The 25,188-nt window shown below is 42.3% G+C and overlaps 1 protein-coding gene across 4 annotated transcripts in view; it reads right to left on the bottom strand.

Moving 5' to 3' along the window:
- The window catches only part of pard3ba (par-3 family cell polarity regulator beta a), a 146,636-nt gene that overhangs the window by 18,094 nt on the left and 103,354 nt on the right, over positions 1-25,188 (bottom strand). For all 4 annotated transcript variants that reach the window (XM_088291030.1, XM_088291029.1, XM_088291031.1 and 1 more), the window contains 3 exons: positions 23,383-23,493; positions 23,025-23,288; positions 12,798-12,891 (listed from right to left, as the gene is read on the bottom strand). In XM_088291030.1, coding sequence (XP_088147156.1) covers positions 12,798-12,891; positions 23,025-23,288; positions 23,383-23,493 — 469 coding nt within the window. The remainder of the gene's footprint in view (positions 1-12,797; positions 12,892-23,024; positions 23,289-23,382; positions 23,494-25,188) is intronic.

The raw sequence follows: 25,188 nt of genomic DNA on the forward strand, positions 1-25,188 counted from the left end.
TATATAATTCAATATTTTATTGAATTGAAATATCTTTAATATATGAGAATTGATTTTTTTGTTTTGATCCAAAAATACTTTTTTTAATTGAAAAAACAAAGCATTGGATTCGACTCACACAAACAAAGTCACAAAAAACAGCATCTCAACAGCCTTTCTAAGGGATCAAATTGGAGTAATATAAGAAATATAAAATGCCAACAAAGTGCAAATGAAATGGGTCAAAATAATGATACGGAGGTAGCTATGGTTACTGAGAGAAGTCCAGTAATCACCGTTGACCGCGACTACTTCCGTCTTCTCCGCTTACTGCAAGTCTTAATTGAGGGTTGCAATGTGTAGCTCGAGGACAATTCGTAAGTGCAGTTGTTGGACGCAATGCGAAGTATTTCAGCCAGAACTTCGTCCTCCACAATGCTAATGCGCAGTGGCCACCCACTTAGAAATGGCTTCGGCGAGTCTCTTTTTAGTTGATCCATCCACCGGTTTCTGTCGCAAATTATCCATGGATGCCTGGGTTTGACAAGGGGCTGGAGAATTGGCATCAGCGGTGTGCTTGGCCATCAAATAGTATTTTAAACTGGACGTGCCGCGATGGTAGTTTAGTGCATGATGGCAATACACACAAATGACTTTGCTCATATCAATGACACCATTAGGTCACTTTAAAAAAAAAAAACTTGCCGTTCAGAATTGAATTTGCGTCATTTTTACCACTGCCATGATGCTTTTAGTTCTAGAAACGGGTGAAAACTCCGCACAGCAAGCCCATGCAGGCGTGTCCTAAATTTCGCATGCTTGATGTTTTTTTCCGGTCTCGCAAGCGTCAGCGCTACGTCATAGGATTACACTGTTTATTAGGCCAAGATGAGTCTTAATCGCGTCGTTAAAAAAATTTACGGCGTTAAAAGGGGGTTGGATTAATCCCATTAATAACGCGTTTTTCTGACACCTCTACTTTATACATGTGATCAAAAATGCTTCAAAGCATTACTCAGCAGAAACATCTCAGTCTCGTCACAAACTCGCAACTTCAAAACAGTGCACTGCCACACACCGATAGGAGCGGTGGAGGCCATTATTTTGCTAGCTTCCTTTAACATTTTTATTGGGGTGTTTTTCATGAAGACTAATTATAAAAGCAGAAGATAAAGATAAAGATAAAGATGTCCTTTAATAGTCCCACAATGGGGAAATTTGCAATGTTACAGCAGCAAATATATAGAAGCATGTTTCTTCATTGCAAAGCAAGAACATTTCACGTAGATAGTTAGTGCAATCTATCAATATCATTGCTCTAGTTTTGAACTACATGAATATCCTAGCAACAAAGCAAATGTGATAACTATTTCATAATTACTCTTTCAATATTGTAAACATTGCTAAACGTAGTGGATATATATTGCCTTTATTAGTCCCACAATGGGGAAATTCGAGATTCGAACCCAGGCCTCCTGGGGAGACTGGGTCCTGAACGCGGCGCCTTAGACCACTCGGCCATATGGTCTATGCACCCATTTCGCAAAGCTATTTTTTGTGACAATAAAAATTATGCTAATTATATAATTTCAAAAGTTACTCCACTGTTAACATGATCGATAATCCGTACAACTCATTTGAAAAAAAAGAAAAGATTTTGAGAGGGGGAGGCGAAACAAACATAGGAATGACTTTGCATAACTGTGCAGTGTGCACACAATTTTATACTTGGGTATAAAGCCTTGTTTATAATTGGTTCCAGTCTCAGTAAAAGAAAAACAGGCCCAAAGCATGATGCTGCGACCACCACGATTCAGGTATGGTGTTCTTTGGTGAGGAGCAGTGTTGTGTTTGTGCCCGACATACCTTTGTGAAATATGGCCAAAAGGTTCAGCCATGGATTCATCATCTCATAACACATTTCCCATGTATTTGGAAAATTGGTCGTTAATGGTGGAAATTTGGGGGAAATAATAATTTATGAAAGGGAGAGAGAGCGAGAGCGATCAAATCAACTGAAGATTACTCAAGGGGTTCCTCATGGGTCTGTGCTCGGCCCAAAACAATTCATATTATATATAAATGATATATGCTGTGTCTCAAAACCATTTAAGAGTGTTTTACAATCAATCCGTTGCCCTGGAGAAAATATGCAATAGCTTCTGAGTACTGTGGAAAATGAATTTAACATTTTAAAAAATGGTTTGACATAAATCATCACTAAATGTAAACAAAACAAAGTTAATTGACTAACTAAACACTGACTAAAAATTAATATAAATTCAATTGAAATAGAGGGTCTTGATACGAATTCCTTGGAGTATATATATAAACACGCGCACGCACATGCACACGCACATACATAAAAATTCCCCTACTCACGGAACTCACGACACAAGCTGCATTCTGTCACCAGAAACCATCAAGTTGTCTCTTCCTGTCCTCTTGTACTTTCTGTCAATACTTCAAAGTGTCTGTCAGTGCCTTCATCCCAACCCATCGGCCTTCTTCTCATGCCAATCCAGCCCCCGCAACATGCTGTTTCCTCTCATCATTTAGTTTCCGTAGCTTTGCTCTGTCGCTTTGTGATGTTCTCAATTTCCCTTGTTCTCCCTCACGTCATATGTCATCTGCTGTTGCTCCCCATTGCTGTGTCCCATTCTCAGTTTTATCGCCACCACCTTCCTGTTTCTGCCTCAGGTGCCCCACCGCCCGTAATTTTGTCTGCATGAACAACTTTTTGGTGGGCCACAGGACTGGTAGCTTACCCAGGCCGCACATCATCTAGACCTCGCTACTGTGGGTTGGTTTTAGATGTTCACAGCACAAGGTGTGCTCAGAGGCACGACTTGTCAGGTCAAAGTGTCGAGTTGTGAGGACACAGCGGTAGCAGATGATTCCCACCGCGGAATCAACGCAACAGCTTGCCATGGGAGGGACTGAGTAGGATTTAGGGGTGGCAGGTGACTAATGGTAACAGAAATCTTCTGATCTTTCTGATGTCTCTATTTTACACATACACCCATGAACAAGCATGAATTTGTTACATCAGACCAAATACTATGAGGGGCTTTGTCTGCGGGCATGAACCACCATGAACAGATCAGCAGCACCCTAAATGTGTGCGTGCTTGCGTCTGCCAGAGAACGTAAGCCATCGATCACCGTGACAGGCGGGTACGCGTTAACTTAATGATGTGGGGTTTTATTTATGAAGTGATGGCCAAAGTGAGGGAGGGAGGGGAAAAGTAAGTGAGGAAGGAAGGGACTGGTGGTTGGTGGCAGTTGAAGCGGAGACAGCCCTAGGATGCGACATTAAAATATCATCAAGGTGATGGATGTGCTTACCACACGCAACATTCAACGAAAATACAAATTGACTCGAGGGCACATGCCTGGAAGTGCGAGTTCCCTCCATTTCATTGCAATGTCAAATGTACTACCTGCATTATTGTTCATCACCCTAATGGAAAATTAGTAGACAGTGATGCATGCATTGCGCTCATCAAACATTTCTGACAGCAGCGTAAACGTCTATATTTTATTCATATACCAGGGGAATTTTTTTGCTGATCTGTGACTCAGCAAAACTGGTGGGAAGTGACAAGCAAGTCTAAAATTACTGAGGAAATAAAAGTCAATTCAAGTTGAGTTGCTACCTAATTTCAAGCCAGTCTTTGCCTGGTTCAAGCAAGTCCTAAGTCAAGTCATACAATCTTGCTCAGTCAGAAAAAAAATAAAGTGACTTTTTTTTTCTCACTAATGCTAGCATTTTATATATATATATATATATATATATATATATATATATATATATATATATATATATATGTGTGTGTATGTGCACCTGCGTAATGGTGCTGGCACATTTTCAGGTACGGACACTTCTGCACCCGTTGGATACAGGCAAACATCTCCACAACTGACCCAAATGACCACTAGCAACGCCACTTCGGTTGTTTTGCATTTGGGGCATATGTTTTAGGAGCATCGTTGCTACTTTTAAAGTGTATATTGCTTCAGCTCATTATTAAAAGGGGCGCGCGTTTTGTGTGACTATGCGAACCCACATGTGAACTCAACCACATCCAAACAAACAATTTGGACCATTTTCATACTGTTAACCAACCCGTCCGTAGTTATGTTACTTAGTCGTACTTCCACGTTAACACTTACACGGTTTTTACTGGTCCCAAACCAGTCTCTGCATTAATAGCTAAACTTAATAGCGTACCTGTCTTTGTGGATTTTGTGGTGACAAATACATTTAGACATCGTTATTGTCTCTTCATTCTATGAGTTGCAAACCATGTGTTTTGCCATCTTATATTTGCCAATGTCAATAACAAGATCCTCCATTCATCCAAATGAATGATCTTCTGAGCTGCTCCCATCTCTGCTGGTGACAGTGAGAGATGACTTGTCAAGTCCTGTAGTTGAAGTCCTATGAGTCCCCATCTCTGACAGCCAGCATTAAAAGGATCTGTGTTCTTGTGCGGTAGATATCCTATACATCAATGCTCTTATTTCATATATTTGCAAATACATTGTTCATCGGCTAATAATGTTTATGGCACGATGGCTTCTTTTTGTAGCCAATGGTGGAGTCGTCCACATCATCATCATCATCATCATGATCATCATCATCATCATCATCACAACCATCACCACCACCAAGCTCCTTAAGGATGTGGGCATCAGAGGGCAGGACCAACGGAGCGCAATAAAAGAACTTGCCACGGTAGCAGAGCGGAGCAGTCACTGGCTGTGGCTGAAACGTAGGGATACAACATGGGCTGCCAAATGACTAGGTGGTGCCACCGTTGTGACACACACCCAGGTCTGATTAGCCCGCGGTGGGCCAACCTCAGCAGAGGGTGTCTTGTGAGAAAAAGGCCGAAACACTCGACGTTGAGGCACACAACTAACGATGTGTCGGGCGGTGTGCACATAATTATTGGTGCCAAGTCCCACTTCACTCAAGAGGACAGGTCCAACTCCTTTTTTTCAACAGCTAATCCTATAAAGAAGTCATCATCAACAATCCTTTTAAAGTCAAGTGGCGCATAATTCATGTTCAAGTGTTCTCCACTTGGCTCAATTTTTGCAAACGTTCCGAGTTCCTTCAAGCTGCCCTTCGATTTTGTTCTGTAGATCTTTACCAGTTGACTCTCTGTCTTGCTGTGATTTGCTTGCCTTGCGGGTTCCAAGTCAGTGATCGTCTGGTGATATCGTCTACTGGTTTGTGAACTGTGTTGCCAATTTAACTGCATTTGCAACTTGAATCTCTACACTTTCTTGAGCTAACCTCTCCACGTTTGTTGATTTGACAACAAACAGCAGGTTTCTAGTAGTGGACACAAAAACATGAGGGACAAGTAAACCAGGACAACCGTTGACCAGTTTGTTGTCAATTAGGGAACTGCAGAAGTAGATATGTTATGAAACCCCCTGGTTAAGGTTAATATGGGAATCTTAGAATTTCATTGCCAAAGATGTTATATTACAGTTTTGTTACGATTTGTTTCTGGTCACAAGTACAAGTAAAATTGATGGGAGAATGAAAGAAACTTCAAAAGATCGACGGACTATGTACTGATGGAAGTGAGTTTTCGTCCGTCACTGGAATCGTCACGAACTGGGTCAGAACCAACAGACCTCAGTCCGACACTGATTTACTCCTGTTTTGCCTACGGATGACGGAAACACGCACTGCATGTCTCGTGTTAGTGCGCAGGGGTAACTACAACACGGGCGTTACTTCGAGCGGAGAAGAGGAGGCGCTCCTCTGACAGGAAAAAAAAATAAAAAATGTAATTCTGATGGTTGCTAAAATTGTATATATTGGTTGACAGTTCAACAGCTGTAAACAAGTCAATCCGTCACAAGATATGACAACTTTCTTGCTCCTCGTTCTTCAAGGCTGCTCCTTTTTAGTCTTGGTCCTGGCTGGTAAGGGAAGCTGGCTGTGTTGTATATCTCCCGTTTCCACTGACCACAATGATATTGTCCCACATTGTTTTTATTTCACCACGGTGTGTGTGTGTGTGTGTGAGTGTACTTGTGCTGCGGATACATGTGACGCAAGTACGTTCTTGATGCGATGCCGAAGGAGATGAAGAAAAACAAGAAAGAAGAAGAGAAGGATAACGGACGGTCCTTAAATAGTGGTGAAGATCTGTAATTTGTTTAACAAAGCATTTAAAAAAAAAAATATTTGAAGTGTGTAGTTCTGCGATGACGGAAACAAAAGGGACTGTTGATGACAGACTGGCTGACGGCCCTGATGAACTGCAATTTCGCAGTGACGAAAGCATGGTTAAAATAACGTTGACTGAAAGATGACAGATGTAGTCGTCTTGAAATAATGACGGATTGATGGTGTTGGTTGGGTGTCTGATGCCGGACGTCATTTACTGACACGCCCAACTCTACGTACAATCCATTCATCCAACTGCGGATGCCAGTAGTGGCTACATTGATTGAAAGCGGAAGCAGACCTTGTGTTGACAGACACCAACTTTCCAAACATGCAAATAAAGCGCTAAACAGTCAGAATGGCTCTCAAGACAATGGAAACTGCTTAAGGGAGTGTTATCAAATCAAAATATCAAATCTGTGCTCTTCTCTGATTTTGTAAGCAGACTACGTATGTGTTGTTTCTTTGTTAATGTTTAAGTGTTTATTTCTTAATAAGAGTTTTCAATTATATTATATTACATTAGATTTATTTTTCACCACAGTATAACTTAGTTTTGGTGATGGAAAAGATTAATGGTATATCTATTAATTTCAGTGAGAAATATTTCAATTTAACATTCTATCCAATCAAATTCAGGTTGGTGTAAAAAAAGTTTAAACATAACAGATCTATATTACAATAATCAATTAACAGGTATAAATCAAATCATTTGATCGGAAGATGCAACCACCAGGTTATTGTTTTTTGGAGGCATGCCTGGCACCACTGATAGTGGGTGATAATGCCTTTTTAGATGGAGCACCAACTCAGAAAAAGCTTAATCTGCAAATTACCTTGGGAAGGCGTAATATTTTTCGGGGGCATCGGAAATGGCCAATACTTTTATCGTACATATGCGGGAAACATCAGTCAGCTGTGGTGGCTCACACAGACACTTCCCCACTAAACCGACAAGCGTGCGTGCGCCAGCATTCGACGGAAGCTGGAGCAACACCAAATACAAAACACACACTGTGATTTTTTATTTTTTTATCCTTTGCGAGGCGAAAAAGATCAAGCATGTTTGATATCGCCTCAATGTCTCGTCACTGAAAGCAAGCGCGGCAGAAAGCTTGGCTGAAGACTGCTTGCTATCAACCCGGCCTCTCCTCTCCTCTCCTCCGCTCTTAGTGGAGTAATGACCAATCAAATCGCAGTCTTTGCAACTAGAATATGTTTTATCAAGTAGCTTTTATAAACGCAATTAATCGTTCAGCTGTGTTTGTCACACACACATGCATGCACACACACATAAGAAAAATCGCCACACCCAAAGCGGTGTGAGGCGATCAGGCCAGCTGCCCCTAACAATTAGCCAATTATTGCACTTATTTATTTCGCAGTGAGTCGTCAGACCTAAAGGTAATACAAGTAACTATTGAGGCAAGGTCAAATTTGCTGAATTCAGAGTTCAGTAAAAATGAAACATGTCATGTTCTGTGCAATTTAATTGGCATTCCCACCATTAAAGTGAGACTGACATTTATATGAAGTTATAGATGATGGGAAGAGATTGTAATAATTAGAAGTGTGACCTATTCACAGACACCGGGAACATGGCAGAATGGTCAAATTAGAGGGGCATAGATTGACCGAGGCACAGAGGGAAAGAGTGTGGAGAGGAATGAAGAAGACTACTTTTAGATTCATGGACGCACAATGATCTAATGTCATGCACACAGAGATTCTTAAAAGCCAGGGTCAAATACACTCAGTTGGGTCTCACCACAGTCAAACACCTTTTCTATTTGCCGACTACTGAAAAAAAAATAAACAGAAGACATTAATAGATACTGTAACCAGACCTGTTAGTTTGTCAGTGCTGAACTTGGGATCAACCAGCTCAAACAAGCAAATAGAGACACACTCACCTTTGCTTTCAAGCGCATGTATAAAAACAGTGGAAAGGTACTCCTGTCCTTGAGCTGCAAAGCTTGAGAAAAAGACTTCTTACCAACCAAGGCTACACAAATATGAGCGCATAAAAGAACAGATTGGCGGCCAAAGGGCTGATCCTGCAAGGTCGATACATGCAAGTGAACGCCGCGCTCAAGTTCATACTGCTCTCATTAAGGAAGAGGAATTCACGCAAAATGGTGATAGCACTTTAAATGAGTCATTTTGAAGGGGAGAAACACTGTGCAAACATCAACTCAGCACTTTTACGTGAACACGATAGTCACATTACCAACATGGAAACATGGAGTGCCTTTGCCTTCCCAAGATCCGATTGTACATGTACATTAGTCATGACTACAGGCATCACAGTTCTACTTGGGGTTGCACAAATCACAAAATTTAATAGATTGTATGGAATTACCTTTCACAAGTAGCATCGATTACATTACTATTATTTGCAGTTGACCTCACGTATCACAGTCATTGTATTTACAAATGATCTAATTCCAAATGTGCAGTGGCAGGTGGTGCCTTCAGATGTTCACTCCGCACCAACCCCTTTACGAAGGGCAAAATAAGTAGGGGTGGATGATTATATGATTGAGAATCATGATTTTACATGAAGAACGGCGAGCATATTTACTCCATTAGACGCAGAAGAAATATGCACGTTCGCAGCCAATCAGAGTCCAGCTTTTCCTTTGAACTTTGGTTTAGAAGTTGAAGTAAATAGAATTGAAATGAAAGAAGAAGCTGTACAGAGGAAGTAATAGGAACAAAATGACCTAAACCTGCAGCTGATGGGCAGCTATGACTTGGGGGAAGCCATTGTGCAAGGCATGTTGTTAAAAACAAGACAATACAGCACACCTGAAGAATCATTAGAACAATTAGCACCCTATTGATGAAAGCATGACAATGCAAGCAGAGTTTGCATTGCCTGCTCACGTGAACATTAATAGCTGAGTCGCGAATAACTAGCTGGCAACCAACGGATGAAAGCAGAAATCAATTGTGTCACTCTTTCATCATGTACATTTGCAAGTAGCAACGTCATATGGATCATCCATCCATCCATTATCTGTATCGCTTCTCCTCACTAGGGTTGCAGGGGGTGCTGGAGCCTAACCCAGCTATCTTTGGGTAGTAGGCGGGGGACACCCTCAACTGGTTGCCAGCGAATTGCGGGGCACACATAGACGAACAACCATGTGCGATCACACTCATACCTAGGGGCAATTTCGAGTGTCCAATCAACCTGCCATGCCTGTTTTTGGAATGTGGGAGGAAACCGGATAACCTGGAGGGAACCCACGCAGGCACGGGGAGAACATTTAAACTCCACACAGGAAGGCCGGAGCCGGAATCGAACCCACGACCTCCGTATTGTGAGGCCATTGTGCTAACCAGTCGGGACACCGTGCCACCAGATGGATCATAACTTAAAAATTATTATGTTTGCATTTTAACGCATTTTCAATATTCCCACGAGGTCCATTTTTAGTTGTTCATTGTGTTATTTGATATTGTTCTATGCTGTTGAATACAAATGTTTGAAATTAATGAAAAAAAGTATGTTGATAAAATGACTCTATTACTCTATAATTGTCTGTTGTCAGCACCAATGCTTTAAAAGTAATAATTTAACAGCAATAAAAACACTTTTAAAGCAATTGAAATATATTGCAAGACGCCACCTCTTTTTATTCTGTGTCGCTGTGTTATTTGCGATAGCAACGGAAATGAACAGAGTGAAGATAGTCGTTCTCGAGTCGTTCTTTTAAAGTGCACCGGCTATTTGCTTATGTGTTGTATCTGCATATGTTCCATTCTGTTTGTTTATTCAAGTTGCTTTATTAACGTAGTGAAACATTCTTGTGACGGGTTAGAAAAGAGGACAATATCAGGTTTGTTGTGATGCACTTTGGATCACAGGAAAATATATTAATTTCTGTTGCTGTTGTTTACGAATATCTAATGTGTAAAATGTACATCCATCCATCCACCCAGAGTTGCTAATTTAATTTAGTTTTCTATTAAGTTTTCCATTTCTTTTAGCAATATTGTGATAAGAACAACAGCGCTGATTGTTGTGGCCACTATAATTATGATCTGAAAAGAATAATTATGCCCAGACGCCTCCATTTGGACCCATGCATGAACTGACATTTTAGCACAGTGTGGAATAACTTCATTTCTACAGTTATCTTTAAAAATAACGCTACATACCACTGATGTAAATGTAAAAAGATGCTGCGTTAATAAAAGTGGAGTGCTGCACTTTTATCCACAGAACTGTATCAACGAGTGGCAACACACTTCCTTTATTTGTAAATATTCTTCATTGTCTCACTCAAAATTCCATTTCATTCTTTACTATTTTAGTTTCATCTTTTCCTGTGTTATTTCCAGGACGTTTTATTGTCTTGAATTTCCCGTTCTCACAGTGTGCGTGTATGTGAATGGGGAGTCATGTGCTGCATTAACAGCCCCTTAGGGGACAAAAATCCTTTGATTTCTTACTGCTGGCAAGGCTGGGGTAAAAAACAGAAAAATCTGATCAGAGGGCACACCCACGCAGGCTGCACTTTAATCGTATCAGTGTTTTGATAACAAGAGAATGGCGGGCAACTGAAGGCAGCGACACGCTGCACAGGGACGTGTAATGAGCGGCTCAGGCCTCAGGCCACAAAGAAAGCAGCTGTGTTGCGAGTCTATGAGTGGCTAATGACGGCCAGCGTATACAGCTTCATTCAGTAAACATAGACGACTGTGAGGAAAGGAAACAAGCGCAGTGGGAGGCAAGTTGAGGGTGGACAGCAAATCCATCCCATATTTCAAACCATGCCGCTGGTTATGTCTTTGCTCAGTAGAGTCTTGTGAAATATAAAACCAACTGCGGAATTACCTTCGCAATTCTCTGGACAGGTCAACATACAGTACGACTTTTAGCATTTATGGATTTACTATTTCAAGATATTCTGTTTGGAAGGTATATCTTCATTAACCCCCGAAAGCTTGATCAATTATGACAGAGCGGACAACTCAGGAGCCATTACAAAACATGATGATGATGATAATCATAATACATTACTCGATACTATTCTTGTCACACTGCTGTATAGTGAAGGACAGAGTAGAAGAGAGCATATATATATATATATATATATATGCTAGCATTAGTGAGAAAAAAAAACGTCACTATTTTTTTCTGACTGAGTGAGATTGTACGACTTGATTTAGGACTTGCTTGAACCAGGCAAAGACTGTCTTGAAATTAGGTGCTGTCTGGATGCCATATGCCACATCCAAATGTTAAATCATCTGAAAATAGATTAAGTGGGGAACTGGGGGAGGGGTGTGCGAGAGGGTGTTTGTGTTTTTAATTTTTAGATAAATTGTGGTCTTTTTTTTATGGCTTGCATTTCAGTTTGAAATTTTCATTTGATTATTTCACACAAAAACATATTGCAATTAAAATTTTACCTGGAAATAATCCAGATTTCTCATTCTAAACTTGAAAACATCTCACTATGTAACAAATTTTTTGTCATGACGCATTTAAGTCATTGTTGTTTCTACTGTTTTGGTCTCAGTTTTGACGATTAATTTTCCAGATGTGTTGCACTAAAGGAACCTGACTTCAATCCAGGTACACAGTAAGTAATGTGAAAACGTGAACAAATTACAGTCAGCAACTGACCCTGGCACACCTACCGACAATCCCAAACTTTCTGCAACAGCAATAAACACCAGAAAAATGCAACCTCTTCTCATAACACATACATAACATTCTGAAAGGCAACCTACAGTATAACATTTTGCTTAACTACTAAATAGCAGAGATGGGGGACATGACTCAAGTCAGACTCAAATCGCTATTTTTAGGACTTGCGACTAGCTTGCCAAAAACATGGGAATGGCTTGAGTTGACTTTTTGGTATCCAAGTGACTTGACTTGACTGATTTGAACTACATGACTTGACAAGTCATCGTGTTTATCGTTTTAAATTAGAATTTTAACACAGAAAAGAAGAAAGAAAGAAAAAAGAGGGTTTTTGTTCTTTTCACCATCCTGGCAACACGGTAAACGTTACTTGTGTGAAGTAGCAATGTAAACACCAACGGCGTCGGAGGATAATTCATCTGAATTAATGGATTTTGTTCATGACAAAACTGAGTTTGTACTGAGTTTGTGACTTGACTTACGACTTGCTTAAAATCTGGCGGTGACTCGACTTGACCGGCTTGATTTTTTTTCCACAGTGACTTGGGACTTGCACACATGTGTGACTTGCTCCCAACTATGCTAAATAGCTATATTTCTCCGTCAGTTTGGCGCATCGTTAAAAGAAAGATGGATGAGGGCGGAAGTCAGGCTACATTCAGCAGCAACTCTTGCATCCTCAAATGAGATACAGGGAGAAACTATCCATGGACTTACTATATCAATGTATGAGAGCATTTATTAAAGTTGATCAAATATAAAATAGGTGATCCTATGTTAAATGGTGTTTGTGTAAACTTGTTCTTTGAGAAATTTTGCAAACCAATACTATTGTTATCATGTTGATTCTGATTATTCCATTTAAACTCTTCCCATTAAAACTCTTCCCGTGTAGATGGTGGCTCATTTCTATTTATTTATGTCAGGTAAAGAAACCAAAGCATTCACTCACCCGGTGTGGGTCGTTCTCCAGTACTCTACGTCGCGCCGTGTCCAGCTCTTCATAGCCTGGAGCAGCCCGCCGCATCCCTTGGGGCCATTGATTACTGCAGCAAGAGGCATAAAAGTGCGTAAGTGATGTGGGCTGCTGGTGCTTGGAGTCAAACAACACACATGGTTGTCATGAAAGATACACATCCAAGTACGGCGAAAGTGCTCTCATACTAAACATGATACACGCAGCATCATCTTGTCTCATTATTTGGCTGCATGGTGACAAGTAGGAAACGAGTACATCCAGACTGACAGGCAGACAGATAACACCCACAACAGCTTCTAAGAATCCGGTGAAAAATATTCAGGGAGTGAGGGGAAAAAAAGGGAATATGCTTCATAAATCCACCCCCCCCCAATGCAGTTCTAATACAAAAACAATAACTTGGAAGCATTTAATGAACAGTTACTGTAAGGTTGGAATGTTCTGACCCGTTCGAGGTATTGACTATATCCTACACCTTTAACTCTCTTTTCATGGCGCATGCGTGTGCGTGTCTGAGTGAGGACAACCTTAGGAATACATTAACAACCTGCCGTTTAGTATGTGGTAAAGATGGTGACCCTCCTGTGATTTAATGTAGCTCTTTGCAAGGAGAGAAGGCTGAGTCATACACTTCCCTGTGCCAGTATTGATGCGAAAAACGTTGCCATCATTCAACTCCTGAGTGTGAATGTGTCTGCAAGGTCCTCGCCAATGCTTTGGGCAAAATAAATAAATAAATAAACCTTTAACTGTGCCGCAGAAGCATCAGCACACATGTTTCAGTTTTATTAAAATAAACACGTGAAGTTGCATTACACCAGGTCGTGCTAATCATCACCCCTTGAAAATGACTTAACTGGCATAGCTAATCAATACAAATCTCAGTGCTGCTGCATGTCCTGCAGACAACCTTGCTGATAGCTTAATAGCAACTAAGTTACTCTTGGAATTGGCGTGTTATTTTGTATTATTCCCTTTTTGGGGTTCTCAATGCTCATAAATTCATAATTTTTACAAGCGTTTGCATCCGGGTGAAAATGTATTTATTTTCACTTAGTAGCACAACTGTGCAAAGACATCCGTTTCATTGGAATTCGTTAAAAAAAAGTCAAGGAACAAACACAAGATTAAATAGAAATGCATCCATTTTGGTTTGAAGCAACAATTTGGAGTAAATTTCAGCGCTCGTGCTTGGAGAAAATGCGCCCCAATTTGAAATGGGTACCCTAGGCAGATGGGCAATGGTACATTGCAATACTTTTATACTTTTTTGTGTGTGTAAGGAGTAGAAAGCACAGAAATTTGCATAAAATTGTAAGGAGTAGAAGTAAAAAGCAGGCTGAAAAATTAACTACTCCCTCGAGTATAGATACCCTAATGTACCACTTAAATAAGATAAAGTTTATTAACTTTGAAACTTGACACTTCTGGCTAACAAACACACACGCTGACAAACTATTTCATTGCATATGACCCATCGTATGCTGAGGACATTAACCCATGTCCCGGTCGCTTGTGAATGAGCATGCATGTTGCTCTACAACTGAAACAACACTCTAATTATGTCACTACGTTGTGAATCTCACGACTGACAATATCAACATTACCATACTAATGGCTGTGGCTGATTCTGGATTATGCTACGTAACAAACAGACAGCAATGCTCAAAATACTTTCATCCAAAAGGTGTCGATGGGGGCTAAGATCTGCTTTGGCAAGTTCTTTCTTTTGGCACTGGGCAGTGCTGCACTTGAACGACTACATTGAACAAAAGTTCATGAACTCGTTCATATTTCGGGCGAACGTGAACTGAATGTAGTGGATTTCTGCCTGAATGCACCAATTCTGTGAACAATTTTTGAACCACAGTTCATTTTTGTTCAAGAGTTTTCCCATTCCTTACGACTTCTGGGCAAAAACGCCGCTAAACACACGGTAAACGAGCCTTCATATGAAGCGGTGATAAATGGCTTAATTGGCAACCCAAGCCACAGAGCCTAGATGGCCGCATGTGTCATCAAAATGTGAAGCATGATGGTAACCTGGAGTGGGGGGAGGGGGGGGGGGTGCCTGTGGATGTTTTATCACTTTGCAAAATCTTTATGGGTTGTCGACAGGGAAGGTAAGTTTCTGTTTATTAGTCAGTGGTAGGCATTAGATAGAATTTGTAGCAAACAGCAGGTTTTTGTGAGTGTGTCCTGGTCCCAAGAACTACGAACTTGTTCATTTTAGAAGTGGAGTGAACTTACAGTAGTTCAACTTTTTGAATTATGACCTATGAACTGAACTATACTGTTGTTGTGTTGTCTTAAAAGCTATGGAGTGAACTTTGAACTAGCTTGTGTTGAAGATGAACTTTCACAACTCTGGTAGTGGGTTAACAAACGCCAAAGTTGTACAAAACAAGTAAAACAATCCTTTTTCACCTTCCATTCATAATAAATGAACTGTGTTTTGGACCCATGACAATCATGCATATGCAGTTCTTAATAGAGGACCTGAGTCTGAAATTTCGGGTGTCTTCCAATTATAAACAATAAAAGAATGAATAAAGCTACATTCGCCTGTTACAGCATAATCACACACACACAAACACACACAATCTCCTCTACTGGGAGCAAAAATGTGAGGACTCAATGAGAGCAAACACAAACAGTATGTTCAGTAACTTTGTGAAGGAGGGGACGAAGTAGATCTGTTACGCCAAGTAGAAGATCTGTTACGCCACTGGCTGCTTCTATCCTTCTGGCATTTGGTTTTGACACAACACACACACGGAAGAGCAGGGCGAGGAAGAAGCTCAAGATGGGAAGTTTTCTTTGCTGTCTGGATGTTGGAGGCGAGCAAACATCAAAGTACTCGGTCAGTGTTTGGATTCCACGTGTGATACTGGAGCTTGCCAAACAAGATCTGAGGACGTCCCATTTAGAAGGCAACATGAGAACAAAGAGAAACATTCAGGAGGGGAACATCTTGTATACTTTTATCAGTCTCCCTGAAAGCTATAAGTGCCTCTCATTGTGCTCGTTAACGCTGGTCAGAAAATTCCACAGTTAGTTGTTCGTAAAAAGTGATACACTTTGTGCACTTCCGGCATTGATAAGTTGATCCGCTTCCCGTGTGTGGGATTCCAATATCTACTCTATATGCAAAAGGATTTTGTTGCTACTTTCCAGAAAGCTCTAACAAATGTTGGGCCATTTGTCCTTCTTTAAACTTTAGCTCACAATTGTTTTTTTCAATTTCTTCTTCTTATTTTTTTTAATACAAGTCTCCCACTCTCTTCCTTTTATCTCCTCACACCACTCCCTGGCCCCGCCACTGTATGACAAGGGCCCTCTGCCTTAATACCTTTTGACAAGCATAGCTAACCTTTTCCCGCTACAGGTCAGACTAGCGCATGGCGCTAATCAAATGTGACGCCCGTCACGACACGCACCTGCCATCGGAAGCACTAATGAAAATGTCCCAGCAGTAAAATAGGCAGCCACTTGGGAGTCCACTGTTCATAGCTTGACAGGATGAGGGTGTGGTGGGGGGATGCTGGTGGTATCCTCTGTGGATGACTTGGCTTCAAAAACATTTGGATAAAGCTGCACTGCATTAAGTGTTTCACAGACTTGTCTCTCATCTCTCAGATGGATCATTTTTTATGCACCAATAAAATGTAAAAGATGAGGGGAAGCAGGAGGACTCTTTCCAGGGAAGACAGTATGCTGGAAAAAAGCCCACAGGATGGTGTTCCATATTTTCATGTTTCCAAATGTCATCATTTGAAATATTAATATCTGAGTAATTACTGGTAGATGTCCCAGCCAAGCAATATAAAAAAAAGCTTATGATGAAAAATAAATGATTCATTTACCAAAATTCCAAAAATGTTTAAATGACGCTGATCAAATTGATCTGTCAGGTCACATGTTCTTCCTTGATAAAAATCATGTACGTTTCACACAGGCAAGCTCCAGCAGGTACAGTTGACAAGTTGTGCCAATACAGAAGATTCAGAATATATATTTGTGTTTTATGATAATACTAAACCATTTACAATTTTATAGGCAAATGTGGCTAAAAAGCAAAACGTAGCAATTCTTTATGCCACCAAAAAGCATTCAATGAATGGGGATTGCCAAAAGCTTCTAAAATAGCCACACTCTCTCTTTTATTCTAACTTAATTCCTCTCTTTCTATTACAGAATTATAATGTAGCTTGAGCGGTTAGGGCAAACTGCTTTTCCCTTGAAAATCACACCATGTTCTTTTTGGATCAATGAAATAACTGTATGCGTGGTGCCTCAAAATACTGTTCTCCACTTGTAAATGTAAACTAACTATTGTAATTCATGAGGCACAATACTGAGAAAATATACTTGGACTGGTCGATGCAAACCGTGAAGTTTTCTTTGCTGAGCTAGTACTACTCCCAGGGTAAAATATGCACAGAAACAAAACAAGTTGTTCGTAATAGTGGCAGCGTAAGATGCCTGCACTCTGATGTCAGACGCGAGGGGTCAATCGTCAGCCCATTCATAACAAGTCTGTGGGAGAGAGCCTATTCGTTAACGTAGTACATTCAAAAAGACCTTAACAAAGGACAATCAAACGAAACGCTGTATGCAAGCAATAATTCATCTTGGGACTACGCACATACACATGGTTGCTCGGTTACACTGAGCTGTCTTGTCTTGCAAAAATAGAACAACTATGTTTCTGCGACTGCATATTTCTGCCTGCGTACGCGTGCAAACACAAAAAGTCTAACAGTTGTTTGGGCTCTTCAACAGCCAGACTTGCAATGGAAATAATCCGTAGTAAAGTGGAATATGGTTAATTTCAGAACACAAGCTAAAAATAAGGTAAATTAAAAAATGGGTCATTTAGATGTCATGAGATTACATGCAGTGTTGTTGCATAATGTGAACTAATATAAAATGTGCCTTTCAATTATTCCTACTTTCAGAGAGAGAAGGCTACTCATCCATCATGCTATTGCTGAATACTAACTAATATACTGTATTAGCAAAGCGGGGGACGGGGAGGGGAGGGGGGGGGGGGACACAATGAGAGGATGGTCCGGTAATGAAGCACCCACCACAAGTAAATGAGTTAAAGTGGTCCGATAGATCTGTCAGGCTGCTGGACTGTGGCTAATTATCCCTGCTCTCCGTTTGTCTGCATCCTCGGCTCTCCAATGTACTCTATGGCACCAACACCAGCCCAGTTTGTCTATGCCATTTGTCCCTCCTTCTGCCTTGTCTTTCCATCTGTTCCCTTCTCTTGTCATCCTCTTTGCAATTTGCAAGTCAATAGCATTTGCTCACACAGAGTTAAGTATGCAGGGAGTTTTAAAGTAGCCTGTATTATTTCATCGGGGAGATGATACATTTGCATTATAATCCTCTTCAGATTTTACGCATGCTCACTTAAATAGCTAAATCCAAATTCATTCTAAAGCAGCGACAGTTATGATCTATAATTCAAGAGGAAGGACTTTACTGAGAAACTTTGCGTCTTCATAAGTATTTAGAAGCTGAAGAAAAGGGGCTCTCAGCTGCTTGGATAAATAGAATGTCTGTTTTTTTCTCACAACATCTTTCATCATCCATGTAAATGGACAACACACTTTTTTATGACTATTAATATTTTCTTTTCACAGGTCAGCCCCCAACCCTGTTGATTATATTCCAAAGGGAGATATAAGTAGGGCTGGGGTATACATTCTTACGTATCTTCATACGACGGTGACCAGCTTGGAGCATATTCACTCAGTCAGACGCAGGGTTGATGGGCAGCTGTAACTTGGCGTTATCTTCTCAAATTACCTTTTTTTTTTAATTAATAAAATACCTTGTTAATAAAACGGTGAAGTTCTGTCTGTCGAACAATGTAATGCCGTTATTTCGGTTTGGCAATTCACTTTGCATGTGTGCGTGAGTGTGCATGCACGTGAGTGGCATGTTCATCTGCTTATAGCTTGAACTGTATCGAGCTGCAAAATGCAGCTGAGAGATGCAGTAAAATATAAAGTGAGTAGACAATTTAAGAGTAATGGTTTCAATTAAATCTCAGTTGGGATTCATTTTGGTTTCAGTATTTAATACGACAACATGGGAGTAAAAAACTGTTGACAGGCATTTTATTTTCTGCAAGGGTTCCTTAAAATATGCACCATAAAGGAAAATATAATGCTTGCTGGACACACAACACTTGAACAACTCAAAATAAGTAACTATTTCAAATGAGATTTGCAACCCTTTTCTGTGGTCAAAGCTCAGACGTTTGGTCACGAAATAAATTTTATACAATGAATTAATTATTTGGATTTAATTAAGTGTTGGATTGAGCATGGGTCGACTGGTCAAACCTGCAGAATGGTGGGGACCAATCAACTCCTGCTCAATCCAAGTGCTAATTTATGTTGTCTTTCTTTTTTTTTTTTTTTTTTACATTTTTTTTGTGATGTTCCGTTCCACTCACATGATCAGTAATCAGGGTCATTCACATGACTTTTGGCTGACAAATATTGGCTGAAAAATAGCAAAATGTTCAATTTTCTTCATTTCTACAGTCAAGTCAACTTGGGATCCCTATATTCTAATATAAATTAAGATAATTGAGACATTTTGGATGTGGTCTTTTCAGCGTATTGAATTGGAAGACTTTGTATTGGCAGATACTCAAAAGCAAGTGTCTTGGACTCAGACTCGGGTGCAAGAAAATGTGATTGGCACATCTCAAAATTTCGTGGGATTTCCTTTGTTAAACACATTTCTTATTACTGTATTATTGTTTGTACAAAATTAGTTGAGGAATATCCATCCATCCATCCATTATCTGCCGCTTATCCGGGGTCGGGTCGCAGGGGCAGCAGCTTCCCGCTCCCCAGCCACATCTTCCAGCTCTGCCGGAGGGATGCCCAGGCGTTCCCAGGCCAGCCGGGAGACGTAGTCTCTCCAGCGTGTCCTGGGTCGTCCTCTGGGCCTCCTGCCGGTGGGACATGCCCGGAACACCTCACTAGGGAGGCGTGCAGGAGGCATCCGAAACAGATGCCCGAGCCACCTCATCTGGCTCCTCTCTACGTGGAGGAGCAGCGGCTCGACACTGAGTCCCTCCCGGATGGCCGAGCTTCTCACCCTATCTCTAAGGGAGAGCCCAGACACCCTGCGGAGGAAACTCATTTCGGCCGCTTGTATCCGAGATCTTGTTCTTTCGGTCGCGACCCACAGCTCGTGTCCATAGGTGAGGGTAGGAACGAAGATCGACCGGTAAATCGAGAGCTTCGCCTTCTGGCTCAGCTCCCTCTTCACCACGACTGACCGATACAGCCTCCGCATCACAGCGGAGGCTGCACCGATCCGCCTGTCAATCTCTCGCTCCATCTTCCCCTCACTCGTAAACAAAACCCCAAGATACTTAAACTCCTCCACTTGGGGCAGGATCTCCTCCCCGACCTGGAGAGGGTTGGAGATCACGGCTTGATGAAGCCAACAGTACCACATCATCTGCAAAAAGCAGAGCTGAAATACTGCGGTCACCAAACCGGATCCCCTCATCGCCCCGACTGCGCCTAGAAATTCTGTCCATAAAAGTTATGAACAGAATCGGTGACAAAGGGCAGTCTTGGCGGAGTCCAACCCTCACTGGAAACGAATCCGACTTACTGCCGGCAATGCGGACCAAACTCTGACATCGGTGGTACAGGGACCCAACTGCCCGTATCAAGTGGCTCGGTACCCCGTACTCCCGAAGCACGCTCCACAGAACTCCCCGTGGGACACGGTCAAACGCCTTCTCCAAGTCCACAAAACACATGTAGACTGGTTGGGCGAACTCCCATGCACCCATGTTAACCACCTCGGTTACTTCAGCCCCCGAGATAGGTGAGTCCACCACGGAGTCTTCAGGCTCTGCTTCCTCAAAGGAAGGCGTGTCGGTAGAATTGAGGAGGTCTTCGAAGTATTCTCCCCACCGACTCACAACGTCCCGAGTCGAGGTCAGCAGCACCCCATCTCCACTATAAATAGTGTTGGTGGTGCACTGCTTCCCTCTCCTGAGACGACGGATGGTGGACCAGAATTTCTTCGAAGCCGTCTGGAAGTCGTTTTCCATGTCCTCACGAACTCCTCCCACGCCCGAGTTTTTGCTTCGGCAACCACAGAAGCCGTATTCCGCTCGGCCAGTCGGTACCTATCAGCTGCCTCCGGAGTCCCACAGGCCAGAAAGGCCCGATAGGACTCCTTCTTCAGCCTGACAGCATCCCTTACCGCCGGTGTCCACCAGCGGGTTCGGGGGTTGCCGCCACGACAGGCACCGACCACCTTACGTCCACAGCTTCGATCGGCTGCCTCAACAATGGAGGCACGAAACATGGTCCACTCAGACTCAATGTCCCCCGCCTCCCCCGTACGTGGGCAAAGTTCTGCCGGAGGTGGGAGTTGAAACTCTTTCTGACAGGGGATTCTGCTAAGCGTTCCCAGCGGACCCTCACAATACGTTTGGGTCTGCCGGGTCGGACCGGCATCTTCCCCCACCATCGGAGCCAACTCACCAACAGGTGGTGATCAGTTGACAGCTCCGCCCCTCTCTTCACCCGAGTGTCCAAAACATGCGGCCGCAAATCTGATGACACGATTACAAAGTCGATCATCGAACTGCGGCCAAAGGTGTCCTGGTGCCAAGTGCACATATGAACACCCTTGTGTTTGAACATGGTGTTCGTTATCGACAATCCATGACGAGCACAGAAGTCTAGTAACAGAACACCGCTCGGGTTCAGATTGGGGGGGCCATTCCTCCCAATCACGCCCTTCCAGGTCTCACTGTCATTACCCACGTGAGCATTGAAGTCCCCCAGCAGAACGAGGGAGACTCCAGGGGGAACGCTCTCCAGCACACCCTCCAAAGACTCCAAAAAGGGTGGGTACTCTGAACTGCTGTTTGGTGCATAAGCACAAACAACAGTCAGCACCCGTCCCCCCACCTTAAGGTGGAGGGAGGCTACCCTCTCGTCCACTGGGGTGAACCCTAGTGTACCGGCGCCAAGCCGGGGGGCAATAAGTATGCCCACACCTGCTAGGCGTCTCTCACCTTGGGCAACTCCAGAGTGGAAGAGTGTCCAACCCCTCTCAAGAGGACTGGTACCAGAACCTAAGCTGTGTGTGGAGGTGAGCCCGACTATATCTAGTCGGAATTTCTCTGCCTCGCACACCATCTCAGGCTCCTTCCCCGCCAGAGAGGTGACATTCCATGTCCCAAGAGCAAGTTTCTGTAGCCGGGGATCAGAGCGCCAAGGTCCCTGCCTCTTGCCGCTGCTCGACTCACATTGCACACCACCCCTTTGGCCCCTCCCACAAGTGGTGAGCCCATGGGAAGGGGGACCCACGTTGCCTTTTCGGGCTGTGGCCGGCCGAGCCCCATGGGTGCAGGCCTGGCCACCAGGCGCTCGCCGACGAGCCCCATCTCCAGGCCTGGCTCCAGAGGGGGGCCCCGGTGACCCGCGTCCGGGCAAGGGAAATCATGGTCCAATAATTTTGAGCATCATAAGGGGGTTTGGTGAGGAATATAATAAGCTAAAATGCAGATTACCCTTCAAAACATTGTGTAACTTAAAACAAGCTCTCTTTATGCACAAAACATGTAATGAAAATGGAAAGAACGATGGCCCAAAAACCGAGGTATGGACGGCACCATGGGCTACTGGGATAATCCTACGCCTATGTGCTATGAGTCATGTCAATGGAAAGAGAAAGAAAACACATGGAATCTGATCTCTTTCCATTGAAATAAAGATTCCTCCGAATATAGATGAATATTCAAAAAGTATCTGCCAAAGAGATAGCAGCGTTACGAATTAAAAGCTATTATATATGGACTGTATTATAGTGTATTCGGGTGTTGTCACTGGCAGGAGTTGTCGCTTGTGTAAATATTACTGCGTAATTTGGGAATCGGCGCATGTGTGTTGGTTCATGTATAAACACTTCAATATACAATATAGAATATGTGTCATTTGCTATGTACATGGGAACAGGCAATCAGCATCAATCAATCAATCAAGCAGAGCAAGCACTATATGAGAATGGGGCACTTGCAGTCTAAATCCAGTCTTTCTCATGACCCTCACCCATAAAGGCACAAATGTGAAGAGCAAAATATGAAAAGGAACCATTGGTTCTTGATTGCCGCCCCTGATGTCTCACCTTTCTGCAGGTTGTTGCCTGGACTTGTTGACCTTGGCGTAAAGCCCCTCTAACTCATCTGCAGAAGCCTGAGGCTGTTTGGTCTCTACATTCACGGGAGTCGCAGCGGAAGGTAAGCGGCCAATCAGCTGCAGCGAGTTTGGCTGGAGGAAATTGTTGATCTGGGCATAGTTGGGGTCATTGTCATCATCTTCCACATCAGGGAGGGAGTGTGCGGCGGGGGTGAGCTGGCCAATGTCGACATCGGAATACCGCGAATCGTAGCTTTTAATGACAAGAATCAGGGAGAAGCAAGAAAATATTGCGATGACTCCGATGACTTCCAATTGTTTCATGTAAAAGTCACGCTGTTGCTTACCTCTCTTTGGTTTCAGGAAACCTGTCGACATCCACCTCATTCCAGGCTTCCAGTTTGTTTTTTGCCCCTTTCACTGCATCTCTGCTCTTGTCATCTCTCTTCTTACCAAACCTGTACCAGAAATGATATGGCAGAATAAAATGATTTTAAATACTTCAGGTAGATTAATTGTTTGCTGACTTGATCATGTAACGCTTTCAACAGCAGACTATTTTAGAGGAAATTAATTTAGATTTTTTTTTTCATGGGAATAACAAGAAAGATGATGTGCAACAATGTAGTTCACCATATGAATGAACAAATGAATATTTAATGTTATTAAACTGCTGCATCTCTTATTTATATCACGTTTGCTGGAGCGGTCGTCATTAAGCCTTTCCCTTTAAATATTTAAGCTTCTTGCATCTCATCCTTTCCTCGGAAAGATTTGCTGAGGCAATCTAATTTCTGCGTTTACCTCATTAACAGTGAGAGACTTTTCATTACCGCTCCAAGAAGACACACGGCCTGAATGGTAACCTGTTGGCCAAGCTAAAAGTGGCAGAGAGTTTCAACGCTGGAGTGAAGTAAAACTAATTACTTGTATCGTTAGGGTTATTTACTGGCTGCGGCTGGCATGTTCATGTTATTGACAGCATTTTTTTCCCTTTATGAACATTTCTCCCCTTGTCCTGAGCTAATACACTACTTTTGTTAGGGCTGCAACAAAGGCAGACAGCTTATTACCTCACTGCTGCCATACACAATCTGGCCTGGTTGGAAAAGGAACGTCAGTGACGTTACCTACATATGCACCAACAGGCGTAATTATATTTACTCATTATTCACAATAGCACATGTATTTGATTGTGTGAGATGTTAGATAGCATCCCTTTCCAAAGACATACTGACGGAGTTGCTTAATTAACATTCCAAGGGGGCAGAGGTCCACAGCTGGACTCATTATACCTGTATTAATTAGGAAAAGGCAACCCAGCTGAGATTTGAATGTAAAAACACACACGCACACACCCCCACACACACCCGGGCACATACTTAATGAGGGTGGGACTTTCAATTAGTGACGTAACTGCCATGAGGATGGTTATTATCCCACACTCTCCTATTATCGCACACCATCCCCAAAACCTCCACTTTAAATCCGCTATGGTGGACCAACCATGCTAAAGGCCTGGCTATGCTTTTTTTCCCTACTTGTATGCACTAGATTAGATTACAGCAAATGAACTGGAAAACATTTTCCCTTTTTTTTGATTGTCGCTTCACAGTGACACAATTAAATGCAGAAACAGCAACAAACAAATGTCTGGTTGTCCCACTTGCAAAACATAACGGCTGCAAGATTCAAATTTCAACTATATATTTTCATATGATTCATTATCACTATCTTTTAAGGATGTATTCACAGACACACACACGCACGCCCCCCCCACACACGCACACTCACATGTACAGCACCGACATGCATATTCAAAAAGTCTAAACACCAACATGCAGCAAGTTCTTAAGTGCATGAAGTGCAAGACAGCTAGCTTAACTGCCAGTGGTGTGATTTACATTCAAAATAAACACGGCTAATTAATTGTCACAAACAGGCTGCATCACAACGAGCTTCATGATCAAGCAGTGGGCGACAACACAATTCCCATGCACTAACTGCACACAAATCAATCTTAATGGAACCATGTTTGTATTACAGTAGTCATGGGAAAAGCAAAAGTCAAACAAGCAAGACATTTGCTGCAACATTTTTTACTTTTCTACTTTACTGATTGTAATCCCTGAAAGGGAAATATAAGTTACACT

Source organism: Idiotropiscis lumnitzeri, chromosome 3, assembly GCF_059441095.1.
Source record: "Idiotropiscis lumnitzeri isolate Australia: NSW breed Sydney's pygmy pipehorse chromosome 3, RoL_Ilum_1.0, whole genome shotgun sequence".
NCBI classification, from domain to species: Eukaryota; Metazoa; Chordata; class Actinopteri; order Syngnathiformes; family Syngnathidae; genus Idiotropiscis; species Idiotropiscis lumnitzeri.